This window comes from Leuciscus leuciscus (genome assembly GCF_965113295.1).
Source record: "Leuciscus leuciscus genome assembly, chromosome: 4".
Lineage (NCBI taxonomy): Eukaryota > Metazoa > Chordata > Actinopteri > Cypriniformes > Leuciscidae > Leuciscus > Leuciscus leuciscus.
This window is the reverse complement of record NC_138728.1, coordinates 6,716,539-6,741,679: the sequence shown is the minus strand read 5'-3', so window position 1 is coordinate 6,741,679 and position 25,141 is coordinate 6,716,539. Positions and strand designations below refer to the sequence as shown.

The 25,141-nt window shown below is 38.2% G+C and overlaps 3 protein-coding genes across 3 annotated transcripts in view; 1 reads left to right on the top strand and 2 right to left on the bottom strand.

Annotated features, from left to right (window-relative positions):
- Positions 1-510, top strand: part of nopchap1 (NOP protein chaperone 1) — a 1,821-nt gene extending 1,311 nt beyond the window's left edge. The window contains exon 4 of the mRNA XM_082167110.1: positions 1-510. This exon is cut by the window's left edge and continues 308 nt beyond it. The gene's annotated coding sequence lies outside the window, so the exon portion shown is untranslated.
- A 713-nt stretch (positions 511-1,223) lies between these two features.
- Positions 1,224-14,424, bottom strand: aldh1l2 (aldehyde dehydrogenase 1 family, member L2). Its single transcript, XM_082167074.1, has 22 exons — positions 14,197-14,424; positions 12,911-13,055; positions 11,415-11,649; positions 9,954-10,119; positions 9,761-9,862; positions 9,573-9,662; positions 9,242-9,376; positions 9,015-9,140; positions 8,838-8,929; positions 8,061-8,328; positions 7,861-7,988; positions 7,535-7,685; positions 7,381-7,451; positions 7,191-7,296; positions 6,384-6,471; positions 6,016-6,109; positions 5,772-5,871; positions 5,054-5,152; positions 4,795-4,960; positions 2,324-2,429; positions 1,957-2,156; positions 1,224-1,874 (listed from the first exon to the last, which is right to left on the bottom strand). The coding sequence occupies exons 1-22, from the start codon at positions 14,242-14,244 to the stop codon at positions 1,819-1,821; spliced, it is 2,772 nt and encodes a 923-aa protein (XP_082023200.1). The 5' UTR covers positions 14,245-14,424; the 3' UTR covers positions 1,224-1,818.
- Positions 14,425-17,312: 2,888 nt separating this feature from the next.
- samm50l (sorting and assembly machinery component 50 homolog, like) lies at positions 17,313-23,799 on the bottom strand. The gene is made up of 15 exons (XM_082168593.1): positions 23,641-23,799; positions 23,329-23,439; positions 22,886-22,987; positions 22,491-22,578; positions 22,025-22,131; positions 21,093-21,223; positions 20,874-20,961; positions 20,663-20,791; positions 20,512-20,583; positions 20,298-20,384; positions 20,071-20,141; positions 18,948-19,015; positions 18,698-18,844; positions 18,173-18,314; positions 17,313-17,923 (listed from the first exon to the last, which is right to left on the bottom strand). The coding sequence occupies exons 1-15, from the start codon at positions 23,659-23,661 to the stop codon at positions 17,878-17,880; spliced, it is 1,410 nt and encodes a 469-aa protein (XP_082024719.1). The 5' UTR covers positions 23,662-23,799; the 3' UTR covers positions 17,313-17,877.
- Between the last annotated feature and the right edge of the window lie 1,342 nt (positions 23,800-25,141).

Genomic DNA, 25,141 nt, shown 5'->3' with positions numbered 1-25,141 from the left:
ACAGACCAGTGATTGTTGAGCTGGCGGACTCACATGAGGAACATTTCATTTCATTTTGGAGATGTTTTATCTAGGGAGGGACTAGAGTCTCAGTTGAATATACTTGAAAAGAATTATGCATTACCTATACAAAGTAAAAATTCCGTTTCATTAAAAATAATCTTAAAACCACAAAGTTTTGCAATTTCCGATCTCTTTATTGTAAACAGGGTTTCCCAACGCTCCTTTAGTTTGTAGTTTGTAAAGTTAAAATACTGTTGTGTATGTTTGACAATATGACACATCCTGTGTGACTGACAGCTTATACAGAATCGAAATGCTCCTATTAACATCTACACATGATTACATTTCATCTTTTGTCAATGCATAAACCTTCAGCGAACACATGGCAACAGATATTGTGTCAGAAATCATTCACATTGTACTGAATTCAAGGGTATAAGTTACTACATCAAGCATGTCTTATATATATTTTTTTGTACAAAATAAATAACTTCCTCGTAAAGATAACAGCAAGTTTATGTTATTCCCTTTCAACATTTCCAATTATCTTGTAGCTGTCTGGAATGCATAATTTAATATATAAAATAAGACAAGTTGTCATATCCTCTAATAAAATATATACAGTTATGCTAATAAAAATGAGTGATGTGAAAATGCTACACATATTAAAACCCTTAAGGTGGTGCAAATATGGTACAGATATCAAAGTGGCAGTGATGTGACATGGCTTTTAAATATTAGACTATATATAAAACTAAGGACGTGTGTGTGTGTGTTTGCAACTGCCTGAATAATACAAAACTTGATGCTTAATCCACGTTTAAATGTTTGGGGTCAGTAAAAAAATGTTTTAATAGAAATAAATACTTCTATTTAGCAAGGATGCATTAAATGATTGAAAAGAGAGTTACTACTTATGTTACAAAAGATTTACTTTCCAAATAATGCTGTTCTTTTGCAATTTCTACTCATTAAAGATTTCTGGGGGGAAAAAAGTATCCTTTTTTCCATAAAAAATATTAAGCAGCACAACTGTTTTTCAGCATTGCTAATAAATGTTTCTTTAGCATTAAATCAGTATATTAGAAAGATTATGTAACACTGAAGACTGTAGTAATGATGCTGAAAATCACAGGAATAAATTATATTTTAACATGTATTCAAATAGAAAACACTTATTTTAAATTGCAATAATATTTCATAATATTACTGTTTTTACGGTGTTTTTGATCAAATAAATGCAGCCTTCTTTCAAAAACATAAAATCCCAAGCATTTGAACGGTAGTGTAAGTGAGCATGTGTGATATGGCGAGCGACAGGACATTTTGTGGTTACTTGGTTTCTATTTCTGCGGGAAAACCGCATCGTGCAGCAGTTTCACGTTCAGTGTGGGCAGACAAATGTCTTGTCACTGGCAACATGGTTATGAAACGCTCAAAATCATAATACTATTGTGGTTACTTCCTGAAAATAACTTAATTTGATCATTCACTTGACGTCAGTCAGCATGATACTTCAGTGTCTACTAGATAAAAAATAATTCTGTGTCCTTGGGTCCACTTGGAGGTCTTTTTTGTCTTTTTTTCCCATTTTTAAAAATGTTGTTTCGCCAGTGTAGACTGGCAAGCTAGCATTTGTCCCGCTCCAAACATTCCCAGAAAAAAATGGTGATATAAAATGTAGGCACATCAGTGTAGTCATGGCAGGATATGCTCTGGATTTCCTATCAAACCTGCTTCAAGCCAAAGCGAAACAGTGCGGCCACCTCGGGCTGCAGTCACGGGCCGTGCAGTCTTTCCCGTCCCAGGTTTCCTTCAATACTCCACCGTCACAGCTTTAGTCCGCAGGTACTCGTGCAGGGCTTCCTCACCTGGATACACATGCATATGTTCCTCATGTTCATCAATTAATAGAGACAGAGTAATAATACAGTGTGTTTCGTTCACTCTTACCAAGGTCTTTCCCAAACCCGGACTGTTTGAAGCCTCCAAAGGGAGCCGCCACGTCGGTCTTGTTGTAGGTGTTGACGAACACGGTTCCCGCCTCCAGTCTCTCGCTCACGTACATGGCCTTGTTGATGTCACGCGTGAAGACTCCGGAGGCCAGACCGAACTCGGTGTCATTTGCTCTGCTAAGAACTCCATCTACATCACTGACGGAGTAAAACAATGGTATTAGCAGGGAAATGCTCTTCTTTAGTGATAATATGTGATGTTGTGCTCAAATGTTGTCATAACGAACTCCTGCCTTGGATTTAGTTCATGTTGCAGGTCAGATAGCCACAAAAAGCCCTACTAATGAGAGAAAAAGGCAGCTTACCCATCTTTGAATTTGGATACCACCATGACAGGGCCGAATGATTCCTCTTTGGCGATGAACATGTGGTCCTCTACGTCTGTGAAGACTGTGGGCTCCATAAAAAAACCTGTAAGCATAAATAGCTCTATATTAGAAATGGAATAATCAGTGTTGTTATTATGTTTTTTATGAGTTTAAGTTAAAGGTGTTCTAAGCGATGTCGGGTGACGTCACTTCGTGTTGACGTTCGAAGTATTGTCAAACAAAACGGAGGCTAGCTCGACCCAGAGCCATATAGAGATATCTCTCTCTATATGGCTCTGGCTCAACCCTCCCTCCTCCTTATCCCGACCCCACCCCTCCCTTCCGTGCTTCCTGAAACAGGCTTTTCCGATGTAAAATCGGGACTTCATGCGTTCCTTCTCCTTTTCCCTCTTCTTTGCTATTTGTTCATCGGAACGTCGTCTCTTTGGTCGTGTGTTGGCCATTTCAAAATTCAAGAGAATAAAATTATAACGTTAGTCATAGTCGTTGTCTAGGACATCTCTCCTCTAGCTAACTTCCCTCTTCATGCTTCTCTCTTTTGTGCACGTGCACTAACCCCCCAACCCCCAAATCATTCTTGTCGGTTATTGGCTGGAACACTGTTTGTTATGTTTCGTGGTCCAGGCTGGGCCAGTTTGTTTTTGTTGCCATTTGTGGAGCCTGGGCTGTCTACAGGATTATCAGCAGCCATATCACCCTGTAGCCCAAGACTGGTTGCCCACTGAAGCTAAGCAGGGCTGAGCCTGGTTAGTACCTGGATGGGAGACCTCCTGGGAAAAACCAGGTTGCTGCTGGAAGAGGTGTTAGTGAGGCCAGCAGGGGGTGCTCACCCTGTGGTCTGTGTGGGTCCTAACGCCCCAGTATAGTGACGGGGACACTATACTGGCAAAAAGAGCACCGTCCTTCGGATGAGACGTTAAACCGAGGTCCTGACTCTCTGTGGTCATTAAAAATCCCAGGATGTCCTTTGAAAAAGAGTAGGGGTGTAACCCCCGCATCCTGGCCAAATTTGCCCCTTGGCCTCTGTCTATCATGGCCTCCTAATCATCCTCATATACTGATTGGCTTCATCGCTCTGTCTCCTCTCCACCAGTAAGCTGGTGTGTGGTGAGCGTTCTGGCGCAATATGGCTGCCGTCGCATCATCCAGGTGGATGCTGCACATTGGTGGTGGTTGAGGAGATTCCCCCCTTCTATGTAAAGCGCTTTGAGGTCTCAGAAAAAGCGCTATATAAATGTAACAAATTATAATTATTGTTACAGAGACCGCGTTTTTTTACAGTGTGTTCAGGGGACAGGCAGCTAGCAGATAGTGAGGAGATGTTTGCTGTATGTGACAAAAAATGTTTCAGCCTAAAAGACGCGTGACATCGCTTAGACATACCTGTCAAGTTTTGGATTTGAAAATAAGGGAAATCCCCCCCTCCCCAATATATTATAGCCTAAATGAAAACACAAAATGGTGTATATGAAGAGCATTTATTTAAAGGCTTATTTGCATATTTTCTGTTCATTGCTTGTCTTTACATTTACAATTTATTTTCAATCCACACAATTTTTTCATTTTTCATACTGCTTTTCTTTTACAGTTTTTCATTTCACATAGCCTAACTTTTCTTTACTCTTTTAGTGAGTTATTGTACAAATTTGTTGCAGACTTTGCATTCACGGTATTTACATGAGGGTTTTGTTTTTTGGCAGGAGTGCCTTCCGTCTTTTTTTTTTTCTTTTTTTTTTAACGAACTTTATTATGAACAATGCACAGGATAATAGGTACAGAGAACACTACAAATAGTGTGCGTGCCATTCCGTCTCTGTAGCGTCCATCATCCGTCTCTGTTTTTTTTCTTCTGTTTTTTTCCCGCGTTGTCACCATAGACTGTAAGGGTTGTCACTCATCATCTGACCTCAGACACTAACCTCGCGACAACTGCCACCTACAGTACCTGTAGTAGGCTACTGCAGGTGGCAGTTATAGCGAGGCTACTGACAGACTCAGATTAGGAATGTTTTTTTGGTTTTTTTTACTCCGTCCGGGCCCGTAGCTATTATTATTTTTAATAAGGTTAAAAACCGGGAGATTTACGGGAAAATACTAATACGGGAGGACGGCGGGAAAGAAGGGTAAAATACGGGACTTTCCCGGCCAAAACGGGATACTTGACAGGTATGCGCTTAGAGCACCTTTAAAGTACCGAAGAAAATTACTAACTAAAATAATAAAAGCAAATAACAAAATGAATTCATCTTAAAATCTTAAAATCTAATTCAAAATATTTATAAACACTATAATAGTATATAAATGATAACATAACACTGGGAATAATGCTTATATGATTATACATGACCAAAATTGCCAGATTAATGCCCTAAAAAATATTTACAGAACACATTTCTGTTGACAAACCCTTTTAAAGCATGGGTGTCTGGTTAGATAGGAGGTCTCACCTGGTCTGTCCACCTGTCTCCCACCGCAGACGAGGGTCGCTCCCTCCTTCACGCCGATCTCACAGTACTCCACCAGCTTGTCCAGGTGGGCCTTGTGGTTCTGAGGTCCGTGATCTGTGGAGCGGTCCAAAGGATCTCCAATCTTCATCTTCTTGATTTCCTCGACCTGAACACACAAAAACACATTAGTACGTCCTCATCTAGAAGCAGCTCGCAAGCTTTAAGATGCAATCCATACATGAGGGAACACGTGACGTACCACTCTCCTGATGTACTCGTCATGGATGGACTCTTCAACAAACAGCCGGCCCGCAGCGATACAGTTCTCTCCTTTGTTGAAGTAAACAGAACTCATGCCCTGCAATAATATACACACGAACATGCAGTAAGTTCAAGACGAGGATCTGTCATTTGTATACGAGTCAAAACCTGCTATGGGGTAATGATGAAACAACAGCTGTAAAAAGTGATTTTTCACTATTATTTACAACATGATTTGCATTTTCATGGGTTTAAATAAAATACTTTTGTTATAAGATACAATAAAAACAACTTTGTGCATCAAAATCACTCCTTTCCTGGTAAAAAATTAACTTTATTTTTTAAGAGTCAACGAATTTGCGTCAGCTAAATGTATAATTTTTGACAAGCCGTTGGAATATAAGAACTAAAAACATGGACATAACACACTTATGGGCATCAATCACTTCACCAATTTTGGCAATAGATGAACTGTTAAATGATTGATCCCTGTGGTTTGACTCTCATATGCTGAATATATGTAATAAACTTAACAGGTGATTTTTATAAAATGTAGTTTGATCATTATCTTCTAAGTTAAGATTAAGGCAATTATCAAAGTTGCAAAAAAAAATATTAAATTTTCCAATAAAGATGATACATTTTTACATGATTTGTTACATTTAATAACCGTTTAGCAGATTTTTGAGATTTTGGCTCTAGCTGTCTTTTCTCACCATTCTCACTGCTTTGTCCATATCGCAGTCACTGAAGATGATGAGGGGAGATTTACCACCCAGCTCCAGAGACACCTTCTTCAAATTACTGACCGCACAGCTGCAACGGGATCGACATCATCAGCTGGAGGCTCTTTCAGAGTTTTAACGATTCACTGTCATTGTACGTGACTCATTTGAGCAATAGTAACAGACTAATAGATTACGGTGTTGATTTGAGTGAAATGACACAAATGGGACTCACCTTTTCATGATCTGTTTGCCAATGGGAGTAGAGCCTGTGAAACCTAGCTTGCGGATATCAGGATGATCGGACATCCTCTGCCCGACCAGACCACCTAAGACATGACAGAAATGTCAGTCATTACTTAACACAGTAAATACTTCTGAAAACAAAAATGATCTTTTGAATCTTCAAAGCTCACATAACACATTTTTGTATGGAATATAATTGTGGAATAAAACAAACACGCTTTTTGCTTTTAAAACCTTCTAGAATGTCTTGTCCTGTAGGTTTACATTTTCTGTGGTGTTTAGCAACAGGCCACAGAAGATGCTGCTCACAGAGGTTAACTTGTATTGAACCTTGGAATATTCCTTTAGTGTATTCACCTGATCCTGGAACAATGTTGATAACTCCTTTCGGAATGCCAGCTTTGACTGTCAACTCAGCAAACTTCAGTGCAGTTAGTGGGGTTACCTGGAAAAATCAAAGGAATATATATCTAGTTTGTATTCAGTAAATTATATTATATATATATATATATTGATATACAAAATACATATCAAAATATCAACTATACAAAAAAATAATTAAATAAATAATAATAATAATTATATATATCGAAATATTGTAAGAACTATACAAAAAAATTTTTTTTTTTTTTTTATAGTTCTTACAATATTTCAATTTATATACATATATACTGTACTGAAAAATCAAGAGAATATCATCTAGTTTGTCATAGTTTCTATAGTTTTCAGAGAAAAAAAACGAATTATTCTAAATTAATCATATTTAATATTTAGGACATTTCTTACTTTTTTTTAGATAGTAGATTTTTATTATTCTAATAAATGTAATTGTTAAATTACTTAATTGTATTATACATATACACACACATATACATATACACACATATACATATACACACACATATGTATACCTGTATATAATACAATTAAGTCATTTAACAATTAAATTACACGCACACACACACACACACACACACACACACACACACACACACACACACACACACACACATATATATATATAGTACATAATATATATATAGCAGCACAACTGTTAATAATAATAATCATAAATGTTTCTTGAGCAACAAATCAGCATATTAGAATGATATATATAAAATCTGAACTATTAATATTTTGTATAAGTGTGTTTGAATGTTTTACCTGAGCAGGTTTTAAGACAAGTGTGTTTCCCGCCGCCAGACAGGCTGCACTCTTCCACGCCAGCATCATAAGTGGGTAGTTCCAGGGAATCACTATGGCACACACACTGAGACACAAACAAACACCATGTCACATATTTATGATCATCAAATTCACATAAACACACACACACTAACACTCACTGACTCACCCCAGAGGCTCTTTCTTTGTAAAGGTGAGGTTGCGATTGGGTCTGGCCTGATTGATGGGTATCGTTGAGCCCTGTGAGGAACAGGATATGATGCGTCAATGACAGGAAATTATTAAATGTATATACAGAAGGCCTGCACAGTGAACACACAGACCTGGATCTTGTCACACCAGCCAGCAAAGTATCTGAAGGTCTGAATGGACATGCCTACGTGTGTTTTCAAGGCTAGGGTATAAACGGCACCAGAGTCAATCGCCTCAATAGTGGCCAACTCCTCCTGGTGTTCCTCCATCAGGTCAGCCACACTGCACAAAAAATAAGCCAAAAATAAGTCATAAAGTATGAAAACTGCCCTCTGTGAAATCAATTCTTGATCAAATGAAGAGTTGTAATACAACAATATTACTATTTACTTAGCAAATGTGTTTGGCTTTTCGTTCATTTGTCAACAAAAGTCAACACAAACTCTCTCCATCTTACCGGTAGAGTAGCCGGCCGCGGTCACGGGGGTTCATTTTACCCCAGGGTCCGTCATAAAAGGCCTCTTTGGCTGCACTAACCGCTCTGTCCACATCTGCCACTGACGCATATGACACCTTGCAGATCACCTGAAAAAACACAACCATTAGAATAATAGGGGTGTGTTTGTGTGTGTGTGTGTTTGAGATGACTGAACTTACCGAGCCATCCGTGGGGTTCACCGTGTTGTATGTCTTTCCATCTTCTGCATTCTCAAACTTGCCATTGATGAAGCACTGATAGGGCATTTTCACAGTCATGTTATTGACATCTTTTGTTGCATAATCGATGACCAGCTCCTCCTCCTGGTCTTCTCCGCGCAGGCGTCGGACGAACATCTGGATGAAACTCTGGAAGGTGGTGGCCATGTAGACGTCCTCATTCTGAAGCTGCACTCCTCCGCATTTCTGCTTCACCTCCTCCACCAATCTAAATCACAGTAACACATACTCAACTTATAATGCTCATCGAGGTCTTAATTGCCTCCTTACAGTTAAACAAACTGTTTTTGCTACATGTACGACTTTACTATGTAAATGAACTCTGCTATGACTGGCTAACCTCTTTGCATGTGAAATGAGTTTGAAATATTTTAGTTTCAGCGTTGAGCACTGAATGAACATTGATATGTACTGTATATGTGGTTAATGATGTTAATGTGATAATGGCTGTGGCGTCAATATCACAACAGTTTTGATGTTTTTGCCACTTAGTTTCAGTGTTGTTATTGTAAACTAAAACTATTTTTAAAAATGGTAATTGAAATAAATGGTCATTGAAATAAAGCTGAAATACAATATAAATTACAGATAGAAAAACTTAAACTTAATTTGCATATACATATAAAAATTAAAGCTTATTGAAAATATTAATAAATACTATAATAGTATATAAATAAAAAAGATTAATAAAAATAAATAAATGAAGGTCAGACCCACCTGACTACATCCATAGAAGCAGCTCCAGACTTAAAGAAATCGGTTGTTTCATCAATACCTGGAACATTACTCAGAATACCTTTCCATATCGCCTAGACAAGTATGAAACAAAAGGCAAATGGCATCATTACTCAAATAAAATATATATCTAAAATGCATTTTGAGGCATACACATACCCTGATCTCCTCTGCCATTTTCTTCTCGTCGTCTGTGAGATCCAAACTGGCGGTCTCCTCTGATGAGAAGTATTTGGATGCAGGAATCATCTTTCCATCCTCAAACTGCAGGTTCTTCAACTGGAGCTGCACAGCAATATTATATTAAAGCAATTCATAATCTTCATGATGCAGACTTAATGCATTAAAAGCTTAGAAGCTAAGTAAATAAAACACTAGAAACGAACCGCTTTTCCATCAGACCCGAAAAGAACAAGCCCAGATTTGGCAATGAGTCCAGGCTGAGACGCCCCCTCCACCTCTATTGGCTGACCTGCAGGCAACGACCCGCTCAGCATCGAAGAGCTGTACAGCGTTACCGGCTACACAACAAAACACACACACACACACACTCATTACTATCCAGTAAAAACATCATCCACTTAGCATCTTATAGTAGGATCATCAGAATTAGTCTTGAGTTTTTCCTATGAGCGAGATTCATTATTCAAAGTGCTCTGTGCCTATAGTGCTCTGTTCAAGAATCATTCAAACGAACTGTGTGTTTAGAAAACGCACCTTTCCATCAATGACAACCCAGGCACCCGGAACTTTATCATGACCACGGATCCAGTTATGGATGGCCTCTGCCGGCTGAGCCATATTCACCTGGAGAAAGAGAGGCAGATAATGACGGATAAACTGGTGTCCTAAAAACCACAGCTTAAATACATTTAGCCTGATTTACAATTGTTTTTATGTGTCACCTTAGCATTGGATTTCTTTTGGATTCCTTCATAGCTGGCTCCTTCTTCAGACTGAGGGATCTTGGGAGCTTTGCCATCTGCAATGAGCTGTACAGCTTCTACCTGTTGGAACACACATTTTTAAGTAAACTCAGATTCAAAATCTAATGTTTAGTTTGCATAAAACAGGTCATAATGTTTTCTTAATAGTTACCATGGCCTTGATGCCTTCTGGAAACAGGAAGCGGTTATAAAGTGTGTCCACTGTGTCGTTGGGCTCTACTTGACATTCCTTCTGCAGTAGGACGGGGCCAGTGTCCAAACCATCATCAGCCCAGAATATACTAAATCCTGCTTTCTTGTCGCCCTCGATTAGTGTCCTGCACACAGGAATGCAACCCTTCAATGCATGAATGTTTTGACAATCATTATTACATATCTGGGTCTTTAGCGACCCGGATCTATATCTAACACAGACTGATCCTCTGACATTTTAATATAAATTACTAAAGATTAAAATAAAGCATATTTCGTATTTCAATTTGAGCAGATTTTTTTTTTTTTTTTACCATCATCACTGTCATCATCAGAGATAATTTCCCCAGTACATTCAGCATCTGGCTCATATTCGGCATCTCAAGCATATTCTCAAAACTATTGTTTTCAACGTCTTCAGAATCAATATTTTGATTGCTGACAGCTTCTTCTCTAGATCTAATATTTGATTGCGTTCAGTTGCTATGCAGTAAATCGCTGAGCCATTTCAAGTTTTGCTGATGATACTTGTGTGTTTTCTTTTGTTTTATGTCCGCGGTAATTATGAGTGAAACGTCACATCATCATTGTGTATCAGACATGAGGAATAAAGGTGAATTGCACTTATAGAGTCATCAGAGATTTAACTATTGTTGCAAAGAAAAACTATACTTACACGATTACACACTTCGGGTCGCTAGTGACCCTACAGACTTTTTAAAAAAAATAATTTTCTTTTTTTTCTTGTTATATTGTAGTCTGGATGCCAGCCGAACTTAGCCCTGCCCACAACATTTTTAGGTCGGAAAGTTCGGTCTGGACTTGATCCGTTGTGGAGCTATTATGCCCGAACAAAAGCTGTTCGGACCAATCAAATTGTCAGGGTGGGCTTTATACGATGATGGACAGATGATCAACAGTAACATAATCATCCACGTCACCAATGAGCGCTTGGGTTGAATTCGTTTACAACAAAGATGACTGCCGCTGGAGAATTGAGATTTCAAAGCATTTGTCGATCGGAAAGATGAATGAAGAACATACGTCCCTTACTCCGTTGCACTGATTGGTTGTAGGTCTATCCAATTGAGTGCAGAGGCATTTTCCTTCCTGGTTTGGTTGAAACACGCCCCATAATCACAGCCCAATGGAGCAGTGTCAGACTCATATTCTGACTAGAATCTGAGTATGACGACGTCAGGCTAGTTATATTGTTGATAATAAATAGATTGAGGAATACTACTAAGAAGGTTGATGTCTAACTTTTAAAAAAGAATTGAGGGGGAGGGTAGTGAATGATGTCCTGGGTCAATAAAGACCCGACGTATTAATTTAAGACTTAAATCCATTTAATTTAAACACGCCTAAACCACTAGTGTCCATTTAAAGATCTCAGAGTGAAACTTTAGTGACATCTCACCAGTTGATGGCTGAGGCTCCTCTGTGTCTGGGCAGGATGGAGGGGTGGTAAATGATGGATCCATGTTTGGGGAAGTCGATCACATTCATAGGAATGAACTGGGAGCAGAAGGGCATGACGTTCAGCTCGGCGCCCACAGCTTTGTACGCCTCCACCACCTCTGGGATGGGTTTACCCTTCACCCGCCACCGTGGGAACTTAAACACCGGCGTCCCGTCCTTCTCCGCCACCACCGCTGAAGGTCAGAGAGAGATTGGTCCTGAAAGGTTATATAAGCTATCTGAAATAAAACCAGGTCGCACCTGGCATATTCAGACTTTAGCCAACTTCAATGAACAAAGAGCCAGAGCAAAATATAGGTAGCACTTTATTTTACAGTCCTGTTCCCATATACATAATATGTACTAACTAGGTACTAATATTGAACCTATCCTTAATTCATGTAGTTACCTTATATTACCCAGTACTTTCTTAGGTAATTACACTGTAACTACACGCAAGTGCACGTACTGTAAAATAAAGTGCAACCAAAATATATATATTCAATATCATGCATACTTGAGTAACGGACCTTGTCCTTATCTGAAAGTCATAAACAGTTATAACTTAAAAAGTCTAAGTTATAGTGACGTGGGTACTTTTCACCATCTGAATATGGTTATTAAAATGGTAATCAGCATATTACATAATCATGTGTACCATTGGAGATTAGTAATAATAATAATAATCATAATATTATAATATATATAAATGGAGTTTATTGTGTTTCCTGGTTTCATCCACCTAAATTTACCCTAACTCTATTACAAAAAACAGTGACATAGGCCCATTTGTGGGGAAAAAAAGAGTTATTTTTGAATTGACAGTGTAATCCTGCAAATCTAAACAATTTTCTACAGTTAAACAGCATAAAGCAAATATAACATATATAAATTGCAAATATATACACACACACACTTAAATTTATATATTTTTTGGTAATAACTCAACATACAATGACACATTGATGTAATGAGTGATGAACTTTTCTATGTTATTCATACAAACTCAGTTCTCACATAGATGACAAATGCTCCGATCACGGGTGGACTTTTCACCTCACATAGCTTCACACCACTATTCACCAAAACAATGCGATCATTATGCGGGATGTACTTCTTCTCTGACCCTGCGCCTCACACAAACATAAACACTCAGTTGTGAACCAATGTGCTGATCAGGAATTCAATAGTGACTGAAGTAGGACACTGGTGTTCAACCTCACTTCCTGTTAGAGTTCATTACTACAATGATGGCCTTAATGTAATCCACAAACCTGAACATTTTGATTAGAAGGATTCATCTTTCACTTCAACTTCTGTGGCACTTAAAATGAACATTTCAACACATGTGGCTGCAAAATGCAAATGTGGCTTCCCAGCTCCCCATGACACACTACAGTTACAAAAAGCGTTCAGAGCTCCAATCTATCCCACCCCCACCCATCTGACACTTACCCAGGGGGTCCGCCTTGCCGTCCTTATCAGGAACTGTGAATACGCCCACCACTTTATGGCCCTGCTTGCGGAGGTTTGTGTACACTTCCTGTCCAAACAAGCTCTGGCCAATCAGGGCCAACTTCAGCTTATTTTGGTAGTAAGCCTGTGTGAAAGAGTATTTAAATATTACAACGTCAAAACAAGCACACCAGACAAAACTTTATGGTTTAACGTAAACTGTCACCAACATTAAAATATGAAACATAATCAGCCCTATATGAGCCCTTTGTTCTCGAAACTAACCGCCGCTCTGACCTCCATATCAGTAGTTCATTCACTGTCTGTACAACAAAATAGTCTTAATGTGTATTATGGGTCAATGACAAATGACAATGTTCAAGATGATAAAAAGGAGGACAAATGGTTTTAAACTATAAATAATATACAATATTATAATTAATATTTTTTTTTACTAAAAATGAGTGCATAATTGATCCAAATGTCTTGCTGAACAACTATCTATTCCATTCTATATTATTATTAATTGTATTTTTTTTTCTTTTAAATCACACTTTTTGCTTTGTGTGTGTACATACTACTGCTTTGGCAATGTTGTATGCAAAACAATCATGTGAATAGAGTAATTTGAAATTGTAATTTCAACTGTGCTGCACAATGGGTCTAAAAATGAAGATCTACATGAGACATAAACAGCTCAAGCATTGCATACACAACAAACAGGTATTGAAGTTGTTCGCTTGTTTATGTTATTATTACTCTTTTATATTAATGCTTGCAATATGATTATCTATCAGTGCACGTGTGATTTGAAGTTGCTGAATAGTTTGTGTTCTAGTAATAGTGACATTAGTAATATGATCTGTCCACATATTCTCGACCCCCTGCTGATGCAACTCGCCACGGATCTGTCCACTAGAAGTAATCCGACCAAGCAACGTGGCAAAAACGGGATCCCAAAACGGTTTAACAGTATATAATACTAGCCTATATCTAATTAACATGCAAATAGTATGCATATATCGCGAATTAATTTACAAGTATGAAACCTACCACATTGCACTAAGACACCGGGTTATACTGTATCAGCTGACAGCATGCTTACAATAACTGTGCATTGGTAACCCCTGTTTAATAATGTTATTTAAGAGGTCACCAACATATATAAACTTGTTTAAAGGTGTATGCATGTGTCTACCTTCAATACAGCACATTTTCACGTATGAGTTTATTCATTTATTCAAATCTATGGCAAACCCAACAATGCAGAAGATGCGGTTACTCACAGAGCTCGAGGAGAATTTCCTCATGATCGTGTTCGCCGTCCACAACATGGTAAAAAAAAATGCTACACTAAAAGAAAGATCACGATTACAGTCCGGGGTGGTGGGCTGGGAACATGCGCTACTGTAAACTCACACCTGCGGTTCGCTGGCTGACTGTATGTGGTCAGTGTGTGTCTGTTGCAGCGAAACCAGACTGACCCGACGCGAAGGGGAGTTCAGTGCGTGCGCGCTCCCGGTCCATACGTCACGGCGGCTATTTATTTAGACAGATGCGCGTAACCGTCTGAGCGTAGTTGTTATTAGAGGCAAAACCCGAATTTGAATTGAACCCTTTTTAAATACACCCTATTTTCTAGTTTGGTTTTTACCTCAAGGCAGTGGTGTAAAGAGTACCTGAAACCCATGTTAGTAAAAGTACAGTTACCTTACAGTGAAAATGACTCCATTACAGGTTACAAGTCTCCAATTCCAGTGAGTCTTAGCCCTGGATTTACAGACAGGGCCAGACCTTGGTTCAATTAGGACATTTATGTAGCTTTTATAAATGTGCCTTAGAAAAAAAAACATTACTGGTCACTGTAAACCCTAACGCTCAAAATAATTAATTGGTTTGAGTAGGACAAACTTAAATTAAACTAATTAGTAGTGATGTAGTACTCGAGTCCGGTCTCGAGACCGATTTCTGATTTCTCGGAGTCGGACTCGTCTCGGACTTGTTCCTTCAAAGACTCGGTCTTGACTCGGTCTCGACCCTTCAAAGACTCGGTCTTGACTCGGACTCGGCATAGGCGGTCTCGTCCCCATCACTAGTCCACTAGAATACATACCACTAGAAAATGTTAATTTGCTCTGCATGTCCTTACTATGATTAAAAAAGTCAGGGTGGGCTTAACATGTTGATGACAGAGCAGCACTGTTGAAGCAGTTTAGAAAAATAGGCAGAAGATGATGCATGTGGTAGGGATTTTTTTTTTAATGATAGTAAAAGCATAGTCCATATTAAGACGTTAAGACTGCTCCTCTAAACAATTCCCAATCTAGCTTAGTCTGTAGGCCTAACTGTTGATTGTTATCTGGGGTGATATTAAATCATGAATATGAAAACTGACATGTTTTTATGGACTTGGTCTCGACTCCTAAAGACTCTGTCTCGACTCGGATTTGCTTCCTCAAAGACTCGGTCTTGACTCGGACTCGACTGAATTTGAAAACCAACGGACTCGGTCTCGACTCGGACTCGTCCCTTCAAAGACTCGGTCTTGACTCGGACTCGGCATAGGCGGTCTCGTCCCCATCACAACTAATTAGTTCAGTCAAATTAACTTTTATGAGTATTTAGCACTTTCTTTTTCTTTCAAGTTCACAGAACTGATATATTTTAAGTAAACTGAACTGTTTCATTGTTTTGAGTTTTATGAAATGATTTATTTTAATTTAGATGAACTTAAGTTTAACTGAAACGGCTGGGATGTCTATTTCCCAACATGCTTTTTGTGCAAGATTAATGTTAAGTGGGAGATTTAGTAGTGATTAATGTTTTGTTATGCTAATTTAGAAGAATTTCTGTTAATGTCACCATCATGGTGACAAGTGGTGCATGCAGCTTGATTTGAGAGCAAATAAAACCTTTATATTGCTGCACTCGTACAGCAAGTACCACTTTATAACATACTTATTGTTAACATGTTAACAAATTAGTATGTTAGCAAACTAACTTGTTAAAGCTAGCTAAGTTTATACAACTAAAAGTGATCACATTGAGATTACATGGACATTTTAAGTTAAATGTATGAATTAGTTTAAATTTTGAATTTCTTAACTTAAAAAAATTGAGGCTACCGATTGCTTTACATTTTTTGAGTTTTGCCAACTCATTCGGGTTTACAGTGTGTGCATCTTGAGACAAAACAATGAATGGCACTGACATATTTTAACAGTCAGTGCAAATTGCTTTCCGTTAAAAGAGTTCAAACATGCATTTTAGTCGGGCTAGGCTTAAGCCTGGTCTGTGAAACCGGGCATTAGAGTATCAGATGTGAACAGTACTTAAGTATTTTTTTTACTTATACTAAATGTAGGCTCAAAGATGCACAAGTCCTCAACTCCCAGGAGACATGTCAGTGAAAGACAAGAAACAGATGATTTGTGAGGAGAGCAATCACACGTTTATTTTCAAAATCAAAATATAATTGAACACCTCAATATTGCAATTAATCAAGGTCAACACAACAGGCTCTTAAACGACTACAAACACTCATGGTCTCAGTCAAGCTCAAGTTCTCAAAACAGACAAAGTAAACCAATATCCTTCATAAAGGATATAAAAATATAACGGATAAATAAAATAATGTTTAGTAAAATTAAACTACTTGCACTGGATGTGCTGGTTTCGGCCTCATCTCATATATGAAACACCTGTGATCCTCAACTACCTGCTAATGTAGCCTTTTGGGTGAACAAGGGGCAAAACTTCTATGCCATGTTGATGGTGCAATCGCTTCTTTTGTATCAGAAATAAACTGCTGCTTAAAAAGGATAGGTGCCATGCAAAATGTAATTGCAAATTGGAGTAAAAAGTACATATACTCCTTCAAAAATGTAGTCAAGTAGAGAGTAAAAATTGCTTGTATCTTTGATACTCAGTCAAATTACAAAGTAGCCAAAAAGTTACTTAAGTACAGTAACTAAATACATTTACTCAAATACTTTACACCACTGCCTCAAGGTCAGTTATTTGGCTCTGGAGGACACATTTCAGTTTATTTTTCCATGACAGATATCAAGCTGTTCATGACCTGCCTGTCACCTTTGATGGACAGAAAAAATAATTCTGATGTGTTTTGGCACTGAAGGGACTAAAACCACAGTTTTGTAACAAGATGAAAAAGTAGTTTAATATGAGCCTTTGAGATGTTTCATCTTTCAGATTTTCACCCAGTAATGTCTCCAGCAGACCCTGTAATTTTCTTTCGATTAGTGGTTCACACGTACAACATTGGCCTGTAGGAAATGCCTTGTCATAGATGTCTGTTGTGTTCGACAACTCAAGTTTTTCAGCCGTTTAATGTAATAAAATATTTTGTGCTTTTCTTAAATGATGACAAAATAAGAGCAAATGCATTAGGGAACCAGGAGGTTTATTTCTTGTGCACAATATAACATAATTTTAACGTTCAAACGATAATAAAAAGTGTCCTAATAATAAAGCACTGCTGGTGGATTTCACGAAGGGGACTTCAACTCTCTACTCATTCCGTGAGGTCAGTTTGAATCAATTCAATTATCTAGTTTGGCATGACTGAACTGACTGAAACACTGGCTAACAAAAAACACATAAGGGTGGACGGTGGTGTGGATCTGAATCTCAGGTTTAACACTAAAGCTCTCCTCATTGGAAACAACTGTAAAAGCCTAACTCTTTTAGCACCTGCAGTCTCCTTGCAGACTGGATAAGTTGTCATACATTTTCGTTCACTTAACACTGGACACTTATTCAAACAGTGAGAGAGGTATGCAGGAAAACCACTTTTTTGTCTAAAAGGTACAAAAACAAAGTGCATCCTCAGAGCGTGCATGCAGTAGGGATCCTTCAATTTGTGTTTAACATCCAAAAATATTACAAAAATCGTATGCGCTATCCCACAAATCCCTGCTGCAACAGTAGGACAGCAGTTGAGGAGATCACAGGAAACGGATGCCTGCTCCAAACTGAACACCGTCACATATCCTGTCAGGGAACAAAAAATTATTTAGGTTTTAAAACTGTTATTAAATGTTGGGAAAATTAAAAACTGTATTGAATCTGACAGAAAAGGACCCAATGCAATGATTGGACAAATATTTTTTGGTCCTGAGACTTCAGACCACTTCTATTATTGTTTGCTAATCAGTATGTGAAGAGAGTTTCAACCAGTATAAAGCATTGCCTACCCAACCTTTATGCATGAATATGGTTGAGTGGATGTGTATAATGTACCTGTCTCCGCTTTGAACACCCATGGGGAAGCAGTAATTGAGTTCAAGCCTAGCAATGTTTCCCAGGCGTAGAATTATACCAGCGCCGTAAGACCAGCGGATACACTCCGCTAACTTCTGCAGATGTGCACGTGGTCCCTCTCCTACACAAACACAGTGCAGAATTACAGGCTAATACTACTGTGAAGGGATAAACAGCTTGATTTACACCACATGAAGTTCTCATAATACTCTCCCCACTGTAGTCTCTAACTTGAAAGTGTAATCCTGGAGTTTCATTGCAACATTAGCGTCACCATGTGGACAAAAGGCTCCAATGCATATAATCAATCAATGACTATAGTGTTATTTTAGCAACTTTTAATAGTAATAGTTTTTATTAATATTCTGAATTACTTTTAAATCTTTTTCATTTTAGTTAACAATAATATCCCTGCAACAGACAACTGCACTTCCTTAGTTAAAACTAATCAAATTTTTCTGAGACAAAAAAAAAACTAGAAGCTTTCAGCAAATGACTACTGACCGTAGTTGAGGTTGCAAAGGTTTCCAGCATTAAGGAAGAAGTGTGTTCTGAAGAGGTCAGCCAGACCGCCCTTGTTTGAGCGGAAGGGGAGGGGGGTGTAAAGGTGAAGCCCACCAGCCCAATACGCTTCCCCACCCAGGTAATCACCTGAACAGGTAAGATATCAAATCAGAAACATTAAGAAAAAACATTATACACAAAAATGTGTATGCTGTGATCATACCATATACACACACACATACACCTGTACCTTCACTCTGAGGTCCTATACTGTACATGCCGAAACCTCTGACACTGGTTGGCCCGCCCAGGTAGAACCTGACAGAAAAACACACATGCACAATGTAATTTATAAAATGCTATAAACAGAAGACCTCTGGATTTAAAGCTACTGCAAGCACCAATCAGCCAATGAGAGATGGCTCTCTGCCTTAGACATGTTCAGGCTGGTTGACATAGGACCTATTATGCTTTACAAAGTTCCCAGATGACCTACTACTTCCATCGAGATTCTGACGTGCACATACGAGGAGAGGATTTGTGAATGTCAGTGAAGCAGGGAAACTGACAGTGACGTCACAACATGGCAAATGTAGTATGTCCGAATTACATTCGTCCCTCATACTATGTAAAGCATCCTTTTTTAGCGGTTGGGAAGTAATTACCTACTCATCTTTAATTAACTATAATTCAAATTAAGTATGTGATTTTTGATGCGGCCCAAGTGTGAGAAGCTGAAAGTCATGGTTATGGTAAGGGGGGTGACATTTCCGGACCGAAACACTCTGGAAGTGATACTGACTGACTGGCGCGATATTTTCCCCCAAACCACTTCACCAGAAATCCCGCCCTGATATCGGTTAAGGTTACAGTGACGGGTAGGTTTAGGGATCAGTGTTTGGTGTAGGCAATCAGAACTGTGACTGACATGACCAATCAAATCTTAAGAATCGGCTGCTGGGCAGAGTTTCCGCTGAACTGGTTTGTGGGGGAAAAAAATTGCGCGACTGACTGAAGTTTACATTAATAAAGAGAGGTGTTGTAACCTTATATGTGAAGAATAATGTGTTTTTGAACATTCAAGCATAAAAACCTATTCTAGTAGGTCCTAAAAACAAAATCAAGACTTTGTAAAAGGGCATAATATGGCCTCTTTAACTCAGTCTCTAAATTAGTCTAAACATGTCTTTTCTGAATGCCTTTTTAATTGAGCACAGTGTGGTTTTATCATTATAAAATGTTTCTTTACACAATACAAGATGGTTTTTATTACCACATATTTATAAATTTATAATCAATTATAACTATAAAACCTTTCAAGGAACAATGGAGCAACCACCTAAAAGCAAGCAAGCAAACAAACAAACACACACCTGTCAGCAATAGAGGTAGGCTGACGCCCAAGAGGAAAGAGCATCCCACCCCATAAAGATGCGGATAACACCTATAAGAGAAAACCATTAGAGCTACTTAATAATACTAATGTCCAAATATCACAAATGTCCTTTAATAGCAACGTTCTAAGGCAGTTAAAGCATGATGAACAATGTCAAAACCAGAAATATCTGTAACAATATACGTGAATGAAGACCACACGCACCGATCCCCAGATAAATGGTTTGTTAAGCTGCAGCTCAACGTCCTCTTTGAGAAAGCTGGCATCTCCGCCGGTGTATCCTGCCAGCTCCTAAACCAACAGAGCATTGTCCAGACAGTTTTAATCAGTGATGGACATTGTGAGGCAAACTAACGGTGAGCGAAGAAATACAAAACAGCTACTGATAAGTTCTGGGCTGATGTTCAAGTTCACACACCTGGTTGATCCGCAGTAAGGCACCTTTTCGGGGCAGGATGGCAGAGTTCCTGGTGTCTACTACCATGGTGTGCTTGTAAAGAGACAAGAAATCCATGAAATCAGTCTGAAAGGACGGAGCCAAAACTTTAACGCAACAGAGCAGAGCTTACAGAAAGGGCGGATTTAAGAGTGTGTCCGCTCTCCTCTCTCACGGCAAAGGAGGCGCTGCGGGCCAGACATCCCAGCTCACGCCACACACCCTCCCACTTCAGAGTGTGATCCGTCATCCACAGAGGGAACTGCAAGACACACATCGCATTATATCTTTCATTATCACGATTCATTCATTATCATAATCACAAGTCACGTTTAATATCTTACACTGAGCTCTGTAGAAACTCCCCTGTCCGTCTCTTTTAGAGAGCTCCACGGGAACTGGCCGGTGACTTTGTACAGGTTTAGAGTGAAGCTACACAAAGAAAAGATATCTATTTAATATTACTGCTACATTTAAAGCTAAAACGTGCACGTGCATCTTAACATCGAAGAAAAGTTACACACTTCATCTTTAAAGTTTTACGTCGTTTGCAGAAAACATACTTGCGTTCATAATATCCCGACTGTGGTTTAAAGAAGGACAGGCCGTAGGACGTCTCCTTAGTTCCATAGGAAAACTGAAAGGTGAGCTTCTCTCCTCGGCCAATCATATTCGGAAGTTTAATACCCAGGACCTTTAGAGGTACAAACACACAAATGCAGTAACACAATGAAACTACACAGATCATCTAAGAAAGATGATAATTAGTGCTGTAAAATTGATTAATTGCGATATATATATATATATATATATATATATATACATATATGTGTGTGTGTGTATCTATACATTTACAAACTTTTATGTTAGATGCAATTAATCGTGATAAAACGATTTGACAGCACTAATGATAATATAACAATACTCACACTGACTGTAAATGTTATTATAAATATTCATATTAAATATTATTCTATTCATAGCATGAAAGAAAATCTTATTTGAGAGTAAAAGTGCCATTTTAGTACTATGTATATACCAATATAGTGTTTATTCATATTTTGAATGAGCTTTTTTATATTTTCAGTTTTCATTTAAATTTAGATTTTAATATTTCCATCTGGCTTTCATTTCAGTTTTATTTTTAGTCATTTTAGCACTTAAACTTATACATTTATTTCAGTTTTCAAGTTTATTTTTCATCCACTATTTATATATTGTACTTAATTTGAGCTTTTCTTCAGTTACCGAAAACACAACAATAATAACAATGGTCAAAAAGATGATTGACAGGACATTTCACACGTGACTTTGGTACTATTCCTGCAGTGTTGCAATGTGTAGCCACGGCCACAGTAAAATCTCATTGGTCCAAAATCCCATCCATATCACATATGTTATAATTGGCTGTTGGTCATGCAGTATTTTTCAGTGTGGACAGACGTCACACCTGGTTAGGATGCAAAGTAATTTCTGTGTGCATAATGGTTCTTACCATACTGCCTTCATTGTTTCCAACCATGGTATTATAACTGCCTGTAAGTCGTTTAAGCTCAGTAACCTCAAATGTAACATCAAGTCCATTTGGCAGAGCATTGGCTCCTAAAGAGGAGATCAGAAAGACAACATCTTATGAACAACACTGTAGCTGAATGTAAGGCATGGTAGATTCCTCTATGAAATGAAAATGTACTGTGTATACTGTATATATACACACATTTAATACTGATAATAAAAAGGCTGACTTTTGGACCCACTGTTTTTTTCTGTCTTTATGAGTATGTAAATGAGCTGGTGTAGGTTAATATTCTCCAGCACAGTGGTTTGCTTTAAGTACAATTTGTAAATGTCGGAAGTATAGAAGAACGCAACAGCTCAGGACACTTCTACTGTATTAAGGTCTAGTTCGTTTGAAACTGTCCATAACTAAATTGGGCATGAAGATGTTATGGATGCTGTACCTTCTGAGATGTCAATCACCACCTCCACGTCTTTGAATATGCCAAGACGGAGCAACCTCTGTCTGGCCTCATGGGATTTTCTCATCACCTGAACAAAAGACTGGGCTTGTTACCTTGTCTACTAAATTGGTGATCGACCAATAGGGTTTCTTAATGGCTGATATATATGGCCTATTTGATGCTGATACATCGCATACAATTAATGTCAGCACATAAGACATAGCTAGTAATAATTGCATCTATGTATCTAATAATCTATGCATTTACAGACGTTTTTATCCAAAGCAAAAATACAACACGTTAATCTTCAGATCCACCTTGGACCGTTTTGGTCTATCGCTACTCATAATAACCAGTCCTAATAAACACTTTGACCTTCTTGACAGCTCACTTACTTCAACCAGGTTTCTGGCAGTGAAGACATCAGAGATTTCATAGCCCAAGTAATCCTCTTTAGTTCTGCCCAACCCTTCAATGTTGACATGCTGTACAACAACCTAGAAGAGAACAGAGATGTCATAGTGTGAGACTGCAGATTTTTTGACATGATACAACGGTAATACCGTGTTTTTGGACATGCACTATAGTATTCTTGGAAGTACTTTGGAATACAATGTAAATATTATGGCATTGCCATCTAATAGCATAAAAGTTTTATGGTACTTTTTTGTACGGGTGGTACAGTCAGAAATGAAAAGTGGTATATTCATGTTCACTATATTCATGTACCATGACATATACATAGTATAACCATATCCAAAACAAACGAACATGGTAGTATCATTTTATAAGTTTAAAACGATTTAAAAGAAGTCAGTATCAGTATAACACAACTTACATTTTTATTTTCTAAAACCTCTTGCTTAGTTTCTTGCACCGCCTCCATCATTTCCATATCATCTGTGTTGACGCCCAGATCTCGCCCATACATGGGGTAAGAATCCATACTCTACAAAAAAACAAAAAACAAAAAAACATTGCAAATATTCTGCACATATGCATAGCTAATATCCAATGTCATGTACATAAAGACGAGCGGCTTTATTAAACAATACAACAACAAGCAATAAACCAGCACAATAATTCTGAGCACAAGAGGTCACAGGCAAAACAAGAATATTTCACCCTGCGTTTTTAAGAGAACACTTACCCGTGCGTGCACAGTCCCCATTGTTGGTGCAATAATATCCTAAACGCGTTAGAGCCGCTCCGCTGATCGTGGGAATGTAAAATATCGCAGTTATTATGAATCAGCGAACCCAACCCCCTTCAAGGAGGACGCCATGACACGCAACCGCTTGGCGTATCTGCACTGCGATTGGCTAGAATTATGTGACGTCACACACAGGCGGGTCCGCTGTGTCGCGGACGGCGCGTTCCTTTGAGTCGCGCGCGTTCACTCAACTTTTGCAGCGCGTTTCAGACACAGGATTTACTTGTGAAAAGGGCAAATGTAAAAGTTAAGAACTATACATGGAGCGCGTCTTTCAGACCCTCAGAGAGACAATTACTTCACAGCTAGGAGGACTCTGTCTGTCTGTCTGTCTCTCTTTGTTGTTTGTTTGTATGTATGTTAGGGTCTGTCTGTGTTGTAAACCCTATATCGTAGACATGTTTCAAGTCTTGCTGATAATGCGTCAAAGATCTCGTTTTGTTGCCCTGCATGAGCTCACGTAAAAACTATTATTTCTCACTTTAAAAGGCTTCTCACTTTTTCCCCCCTTAAAAAAAAAAAAAGGTTTAATGGTAGCCTACTTCTATTTATTTATTTTTTAAGTTGCCTACCTTGGTATACATGGTTTTTATGGTCATATAAAACCTGGAAATATCAGGGAATTCGTAATTTTCAGGCCTGGAAAAAAATATATTATTAGGCTAATACAATATAATCCTAATATAATATTTAACAGTTATAAAGTAGTAGCCTGGGTTCTTTTTATTTAAATTAAAACAATATATTTTTGTCATTTAGCTTTTTGTGAATGTAAAATGCAATATTTATAAAATTAGATTCAAAAATCATATCCAGTAATTACACGCAACTAGAAAAGTCATTCAAATGAATGCGTCACTGTATAATGGCATAACCACAGTCCTTTTGACAATGTGTGTACTGCCATTCCGTCGGCAGGGGGCAGTATGACCTCTCCTGTAATTGGTATTTTATTGATTACCTGGCTTTAAATAAGCAGCTACTCTCACACAACCAAAACTCAAAAGCGATTTTTCTTTTTGTTGAACTATAAAGTTCAACTTTTAACATTCTGAGATGATTAGATTAATCCAAACTGAGAAACCCTTTAAGTAGGCAATGTTTAAATGTCCATTTAACAATTCCCTACTGGGAAATGCTATAGATATGCTATCAGTTACATTTGTTAAATTTATTGTCATAATTCAGACTGTTATTGCTTTTGAACTTTTTCATATGACATATAATGACCCTATCTATCTATCTATCTATCTATCTATCTATCTATCTATCTATCTATCTATCTATCTATCTATCTATCTATCTATCTATCTATCTAGATTTAGGCGCGCAGAGAGAGAGAGAGAGAGAGAGAGAGAGAGAGAGAGCTCTCTGTGCCTCTCTCTCTCTCTCTCTCTCTCTCTCTCTCTGTCCCCCTTTCTTCCACCTCCCATCTCCT

Coding starts and splice junctions, on each gene's coding strand:
- aldh1l2 (XM_082167074.1), bottom strand. CDS start 14,244: ATGTTGTGGACGGCGAACACGATCATGAGGAAATTCTCCTCGAGCTCT. Junction 9,141..9,241: donor TCGGGTCTGATGGAAAAGCG/GTTCGTTTCTAG, acceptor ATTGCTGTGCAG/CTCCAGTTGAAGAACCTGCA. Junction 2,157..2,323: donor GTATCCAAATTCAAAGATGG/GTAAGCTGCCTT, acceptor TTACTCCGTCAG/TGATGTAGATGGAGTTCTTA.
- samm50l (XM_082168593.1), bottom strand. CDS start 23,661: ATGGGGACTGTGCACGCACGG. Junction 22,579..22,885: donor CTGCCAGAAACCTGGTTGAA/GTAAGTGAGCTG, acceptor TCTTTTGTTCAG/GTGATGAGAAAATCCCATGA. Junction 18,315..18,697: donor CCTTTGCAACCTCAACTACG/GTCAGTAGTCAT, acceptor GTGTTTGTGTAG/GAGAGGGACCACGTGCACAT.